General features: G+C 48.2%; 2 protein-coding genes across 2 annotated transcripts; both read left to right on the top strand.

Moving 5' to 3' along the window:
* Window positions 1-899: 899 nt before the first annotated feature.
* Window positions 900-1,871, top strand: LOC118529864 (olfactory receptor 2AT4). The gene has a single exon (XM_036082877.2). It carries the CDS (start codon window positions 900-902, stop codon window positions 1,869-1,871), a length of 972 nt encoding a protein of 323 aa, XP_035938770.2.
* A 3,943-nt stretch (window positions 1,872-5,814) lies between these two features.
* LOC118529866 (olfactory receptor 2AT4-like) lies at window positions 5,815-6,779 on the top strand. Its single transcript, XM_036082880.2, is given in 2 exon segments — window positions 5,815-6,046; window positions 6,049-6,779. Coding segments are annotated over 2 exon segments (963 nt in total).
* The last annotated feature ends 1,039 nt before the right edge of the window (window positions 6,780-7,818 follow it).

Below are 7,818 nucleotides of genomic sequence, written 5' to 3'. Positions count from 1 at the left end.
CCAAGCCACACAATGGTCCCCAAATCAAATATTCCCAGAAAAGATAAGAGCTGGTGATTGGCAGTTGACTTTGGAGAGTCCCTCCCCTCTGGAGTTCCAATTCATTTCATCCTCATTGCAACCATGTTTCTCCAATTTATTAAAAAATGTAATTTGTGTAACTTATCCAGGTTTTCCTAGTTGTTGCAGTGCAAGTGTTGGGCTACCAGGATCTATTACATCCTATACAGGAGTAGAAGTCCAGACATGTAGCTAAAGAGGTATATGGAAGAACCGCTACTCAAGGCATATGAGCAAGAAATAGGTTTAGTAAGTATGTGGGCAGCAGCAGGTTGCAGAAAGCCTTGGAGAAAGCAGCCCTTACAAGATGGTAGCAAGATGGTAGAACTTGGAGTGAGTGCAAAAGTAGAAGCCCAAGCTTTAGGACTTGATTTGAGAGAACTGACATCCCAAACTAGATAACATGGGACCTAAGATGAAGACCAGAAGAAATCTTTCCAAGTACTTTTCACAATTATAATTCAAGAATCAACTGTTAAGATCTGACTTTCCCAGTAAGATGTAAACTCTTAAGATAGGAATTTTGCCTGCCTTCTTTCTTTCATCACTGTATCACATGAACACAGCATAATGACTTCCATTTGGTAAGTTACTATTAACTTGTAATTAATATTTGACCAAAGAAGAAAGGTAGGAATTTTGGATTCACATGGTAGAAATTAATAAATACCATAACCTACAATCAGTCTTCTAGAATTGGCTGTAAATAATTGTGCTTATATTAACTATAAACATTACAAAATCTCATTCCAGAATCCTTTGTTTCTATGGTTTTCAGATATCCTCAGTCACCAGATGTTCCAGCTGCCTATCTCCCAGAAATCCAGCTCTGCCTCACTATGGGGGCCACAACCTGTAATGGATCAGTGGATGGATCACCAGTCTTCTACCTGGTGGGAATCCCCTCTCTGCCAGAGAGCTTCTTCCTCCCTGTGTTCTTTATTTTCCTCCTCTTCTATCTTCTCATCCTGCTGGGAAATGCCCTGATCCTGGTGGCTGTGGTGGCAGATCCCAGCCTCCACAAGCCCATGTACTTCTTCCTGATCAACCTCTCCACTCTGGACATTCTCTTCACCACAACCACTGTCCCCAAGATGCTGTCCCTGTTCCTGCTTGGAGACCACTTCCTCAGCTTCCCTGCCTGCTTATTGCAAATGTACCTCTTCCAAAGCTTCACATGTTCAGAAGCCTTCATCCTGGTGGTCATGGCCTATGACCGCTATGTGGCTATCTGCCGTCCCCTGCACTACCCTGTCCACATGACCCCACAGACCAATGCTGCCCTGGCAGCCTGTGCCTGGTTTATTGCTCTCCTCCTGCCCATCCCTGCAGTGGTCAAGACCTCCCAGATGGCATATAACAACATTGCTCACATCTACCATTGTTTCTGTGACCACCTGGCTTTGGTTCAGGCCTCCTGCTCTGACACCATGCCCCAGACCCTCATGGGCTTCTGCATCGCCATGGTGGTATCCTTCCTGCCCCTTCTCCTGGTGCTTCTCTCCTATGCCCACATCCTGGCTTCAGTGCTTCACATCAGCTCCCGAGAAGGACGCTCGAAAGCCTTCTCGACCTGCAGCTCCCACCTCCTGGTGGTTGGCACCTACTATTCATCCATTGCCATAGCCTATGTGGCCTACAGGGCTGACCTGCCCCTTGACTTCCACATCATGGGCAATGTAGCATATGCTATCCTCACACCAATCCTCAACCCTCTCATCTACACTCTGAGAAACAAGGAAGTCAAGGCAGCCATCACCAAAATCACGTATCTCAAGACCCAGTCTTGGATGAGAGCCCTTGAGCTTTAGATGCAGCTAATTCTGCACTTAGGACACAAAATAACAGTGCCCAGAACAGATTAGGATCTCAGTAAATATTGTTGAATAAATAAATTAATGAATATAGAATGGTAAAAGAGAATTCAACTGAGCAGATAGTTCCAACAGGCAAAGATGATCCATCCATGGATTTCAGTCAGACTTCTCATTAAAATAAAGTATACACCACTGGCATAAAGTGCTGAGCCCTTGAGAGTTGTTAATGATGCTCTTCTCATTGTCAGCAAAGTCTAGGGACAAATCCTACCCTCCCCCATATATGTCCTAAGAAATGTCAAGGAGTTGATCTCTGAGGGATGGTGGGTGCAGTTCCCATAGGAGTACCATCTTGAAAGAAAGTACCCCAGGAGACCTGCCTGAAAGGAGAGGGCTGAGGGTTTAGTGGGTCATGGCTCAGCACTAAAAGGGCCTTGCATGGAGACGCCATAGGAGATACCAGTGTGGATCAGGTTTAACAGGTGAGTAGGGCTAGGGAAAAAGTTCCCAAGACAAGCAGAGAATGCTGGGGTGGGGAAACAGGACAGAGTGGCCAGGACCTATAACCAGGACCAGGGATCAGGAAGACAGATTGGGTGCACAAGATGCAGGCAACCAGGATCCAGGCTGGCTGTGCATACACGGGCTGTGGGATCTTAGACCACATACCCTGGCAGATGTGGACAAGGTGCACCTCTGGGTGGGATTCAAATCATCTTGGTCAAGCCTTTCCCCCAGCAAAGCAAGGCTTTGTCACTGGCGGACACACTAGCCAGCTCTGAGCCCTGTGTGTTCCAGGCTCGCGTGTAAGCGTTGTCTAAGCTAAGCGTTATGTCTCCCCATAAGGATCACAACAACCCAGGAGGTCACAGATGACAGAAATGAGCCCCAGGAAGGGGGAAGTGACTTGCCCAAGGTCACACCGCCGGAAGTAGGAGCTGGGATTGGAATCAGGGCCTTTCTGACTCACAAGCCACACACTTGACCACTAAGGTCCATGGGACAAGATGAAGGGAGAGAATGTGGCTGGCAGCAGGTGCTCACTAGGCCGGATAGTCCTCACCCTCTCCCTTTGGGTGTGGACCATTGTGACATCCGATCTGTCAACCACAGAGGGGACCCTCAGAAACGAGCTCATTGAATTGGAAACCCCCCAGAGATCTTTTCTTCCACAGCCCTCACTGCCCAGATGAGAAAACCAAGGCTCAGGGACCCAAAGTCACAGCAGGCGAGTGGCAGAGCTGGTCCACGAGCCAGCACTCTTGGTTGCCAGGCGGGGCTCACGCTTTTGCAGCAGCCTGGCTCCAGAACACCCTCTGCTCTCCCCCTCACCGGCCGTGGCCTTGGACGGACCCTCAGATTCTCGCTGGCTGAAGGGCATAAGCACTCCCTGGCAGGCTTGGATGATGAGAGGGGGTGATGGATGTGAAGCATGGCTTCAGGTTGTACATTCAGTGACCGGTTCTTCTGTCTAGCTGTGTAACTGGCTGGTGGACAATCCAGACAGGGAGCACCCTTGCCGGTTATGGTGGCACGTTCTGTGCCCTGGGAAACAGCACCCTGCGGGCCCGAAGCACTGGCCTGCATCGTTCACATGTACTAGGTAATTCAGAGTAAAACAAGAACCCTAACCTGTAAATTAAGTGTAAGAAGATCCAGCCAAACTCGGGTATTTCCTAGGATGGGCCAGTTGGACGATGCTTTGAAATACCAAACGCGAAATTCTTTCAGAAATTATCTGTAGTGCCCCTACTTCGTTGGTGAGCCAGCACATTGTGTGGTTGACTGTTGGATGGTCCATCGCCATGTGCACCTGTCCACCCAGGTCGTAGCATCTGTACTTCTATTTGCAAAGCAGCGGAGCAGAGGAAGGAAGAGAAAACAGCTGGACTCAGTGGCCCCTTAGCACCCCTCTGGCCTTGACCCTTTGTGTTTCTGCCTCTCAGGTGCCTCACTCTGTCTCACCCGGGACTGTGAGCCACATTGGCCTCTCTGAGGGCAGAAATGCCCATGGCAGTGCCGTTTGCCTCCCCGCAGGTGTGAGAAAATCCCAATGGCCCAACATCTCAGGATGGGCCTCAGATACTAAGGGATAAGTATCTCAATTTGGGACAGAGAACTTTCATTCTTTGGCTAGGTCCTTGGGTCTGACTTCTGGAACATTTCAAAGGAACTTTTGAATTGACAGATACCACATCTTGTTTCAGCACTCACCAGATAGAGACTCAGATAAAAATGTGAAATATAGATTTGTCTGATGTTATCAATGAAAAAAAAAAAAAAGAGAGAGAAAGGGAAATAGAAAACCCTGGTCCTAGTATTTTCTCCTGAAGTTTTCCCCTGGAAACTTGAACTTCTGGATCCTCCAGGAAACATGGCATAGAAGAGAAAGCCCTGTTTTGAGAAACAAAGGCCTGAGTTCTGGTGGGGCTCTTGCCTGTGGCACCTGGGAAAGCCCCTACCCTTTCTTTCTTTTCTTTTTTTTTTTTAGATTTATTTATTTATTTATTTATTTGAGAGAGACAGAGAGAGTGGAGGGAGTGGAAGGGGGAGAGAATCTTCAAGCAGATTCCTCCCTGAGCGTGGAGCCCAACACGGGGCTCAATCCCACGACCCTGAGATCACCACCAAGGGTCAGACACTTAACCGACTGAGTCGCTCAGGTGCCCCAAGCCTCTGTCCTTTCTATGCTCACTCTCTCTCTGCCTTTTGGGGAGAAAGTTGTTGGACTTGAGAATAAAAACGTTTTTTCCAGTTTTTACATTGCTGGTCTTCCACATAAGAAGTGTTGTGGGAAGAGAGAGAAATTGGAGGTGACTCCAGGAAAATCATGGGGACACTGCTCATGGAGTCACCGGGATCAATGAGACAGGAATACCAATATCAACATGGATTTCTCGGGGCCCTTTATCCAAAGGACAAATCCAAAATGGAGGGTGAATCAGTATTTCCCTCAGCTCAAACCCCCCAGAATCCCTTGTGGTTCCTCTGGGAGGGGTTCTTTCACCTTTGAGCAGCTACTGAGAGCCACTTTCTCTCTATGGTCAACGCCTCCCAGGTCACATGACAAGTTCTGCCCGGGCCCCAGGGGCCTGCTGGGTGGGGGGCATGCAATGGGTAAACAGGAGCACCTGCTGAGCTGTGGCAGCCAGTAGGAAGCTACGCCCAATGGAGTCACACAGATACTGTCTTGGATTCTTTGTTGCTGCCAATTGTGGGAGAATCCACTATCAGTTCGGACTCCAATCAGGAATGATTCTTCCCATCAAGAGCATTTTCAGTGTCACTCCCTTCACTGTAACCTAACAAAGAGCCCCACACCCAGAGACAGGATCTGGAGTACTCAGCTTAGGTGGAGACAGGCAGAACCAGTGTACCAGGCAGACAGGAGAGAAAGGAGCCATTCCCTGGTTAATAATTATGGTGGGAAGACAGCATGTTGCTGTAAACCCTGGGGAAATCAGCCCTCCCTAGCAATGTGGTGACAAAGATATCACTTTTTAAAAACTTAAAGCAAATGCCAAAAAGAAAGGAGCTTAGGGGCATGGTTTAAGAGATCTGATATCCCCAGAAAGGATTATATGGGACATGGGAAAGAGGAACAGCAGAATTTTTCCATAACACTTAACACAACAGTAATTAAATAATTGTGATTCATTGCTTAATGTCTCTTTCTTCCACTAGAATGAGCTCCATGATGTTAGAGACCGTCTCTGTCTTGTTCAACTGTCTACTACATACCCAGCATATAACACGTGGTTGCATATTGTAGATACTTTTCCCATACTTGATTATAAAAGAAAAGAGGGTTACTTTAATTATACAGTGACCATCACATAATTATCATTCCAGAATCACTGATTGTTCTGATTTCCAGATGTGCTTGGTTCCCAGATGTTTCCACTACCTACTTCCTGGGCATCCAGATTAACCCACCATGGAGACCATAGCCTTAAATGGATCAGAGGACTCCTCAACCATCTTCTACCTGGTGGGCATTCCCTCTCTGCCCAAATCCCTCTTTCTTCCTATCTTTGTCTTTCTCCTCCTCTACCTGCTCATCCTGCTGGGAAATGCCCTGATCCTGGTGGCTGTGGTGGCAGATCCCAGCCTCCACAAGCCCATGTACTTCTTCCTGATCAATCTCTCGGCCCTGGACATCCTCTTCACCTGACCACCGTCCCCAAGATGCTGTCCCTCCTCTTGCTTGGGGACCGCTTCCTCAGCTTCCCCGCCTGCTTCCTGCAGATGCACCTCTTCCACAGCTTCTCCTGCTCAGAAACCTTCATCCTGGTGGCCATGGCCCATGACCGCTATGTGGCTATCTGCCGCCCCCTGCACTACCCTGTCCTCATGACCCCGCACACCAGTGCCGCCGCCCTGGCAGCCTGTGCCTGGCTCACTGCCCTCCCCCTGCCCATCCCCGCAGTGGTGCAGACTTCCCACTTGGCCTTTGACAACACTGCTCACAGCTCTCACTGCTTCTGTGACCACTTGGCTGTGGTCCAGGCCTCCTGCTCTGACACCACGCCCCAGACCTTCATGGGCTTCTGCATCGCCATGGTGGTATCCTTCCTGCCCCTTCTCCTGGTGCTTCTCTCCTATGCCCACATCCTGGCTTCAGTGCTTCACATCAGCTCCCAAGAAGGACGCTTGAAAGCCTTCTCCACCTGCGGCTCCCACCTCCTGGTGGTTGGCACCTACTATTCATCCATTGCCATAGCCTATGTGGCCTACAGGGCTGACCTGCCCTTCGACTTTCACATCATAGGCAATGTGGTGTGTGCTATCCTCACCCCTGTCCTCAACCCTCTCATCTACACGCTGAGGAACAAGGATGTCCAAGCAGCCATCACCAGAATGGCATGTCTTCAGGACCCAAAGAATGCTGGGGAACCCTGATTCACAGGTATAACTTGATCTACTCACAAATGCCAGTAAACAATAGAAGGAAAAGTAGACAATTCAGATAGCCAGATAGAACAATAAATCTCAAAATACAGTCCTAGGTGTTTCTCCTCCATTGTAATAAAATAATGATGTTCTTTCCTTAATTCGCAGTTAAAACATAAAGGATTTTTCTATTCAATTTTTAAGTTGTAAATCCCAAATCTCACAAGACTGTGAAGATAACTGTGATCACAGTTCCATTAGTTGAAAGAATTTTGAATCTCAGAGACGTCAAGTATTTGACAAGCAAGAAATTCAGTCTTTCCCCTTGTGTCTCTTCTTCGCATATTTCTAGATGTCCCCAGGATTGCTGACAGATGGCGTGAATCAGCCTTGCCCTTTTCTGCTGTGGTAGCAACTCAGAAATCCCCTTCAAGGAAAAAGTCTGACACTGCTACCCCATCAATCCTTGTTGCCTAAAAACTCACTGCCACGACGAATATTGTAACACCAGTCACATGGGAAATTTACCTCTGGTATCTAGACACTCCTGTCGTAAAAGTCGAGCATGCCCTTCTTCTAGCTTCTGCTTAGCAAGGGGTGTTCCTTCCCAAACCTGTGTGGGCATCGAAGCCTTACAGTTCTTTTATTTCTCAGCCACTCCACAACAATGGGGAGCCAAGTAGAGAAGCTTCCCCTTATGGTTAATATGCTGTGTCCACAACCTCTACTCTTTCTCGAAAAAGAGTCCCATGTATTCCTCTTTCTGGCCTTAGCAGCCTGGCCAGGTTCCTTATTTCCTTCCCCCCCACCATGCCAGATTGTCTCTCGAGGACCTGCTTGGCTTGTCCAGCTGGGGACATTACAGACCATACAGTGAAAGTGTCTGGGGGACCCAGGAGACAGATATCCTCATCTCTGTCTCATCACAGATATTCTCATCCCAATTTCCAGGGTTCAAGTTTTTGCCACTTGTGACGCTAATTTTAACCGTTTTCCTGTTGCATAAAACCCAAGGTAGCTGGGAATTCAACTGCTGATGCAGTTCAGC

This window comes from Halichoerus grypus, chromosome 11, assembly GCF_964656455.1.
Source record: "Halichoerus grypus chromosome 11, mHalGry1.hap1.1, whole genome shotgun sequence".
Lineage (NCBI taxonomy): Eukaryota > Metazoa > Chordata > Mammalia > Carnivora > Phocidae > Halichoerus > Halichoerus grypus.
Note: the sequence above shows the minus strand (reverse complement) of the source record. Positions and strands in the feature narration are given on the sequence as shown.

Excerpts from the sequence above, each read along its gene's own strand:
- LOC118529864 (XM_036082877.2), top strand. The coding sequence starts at position 900 with ATGGGGGCCACAACCTGTAATGGATCAGTGGATGGATCACCAGTCTTC.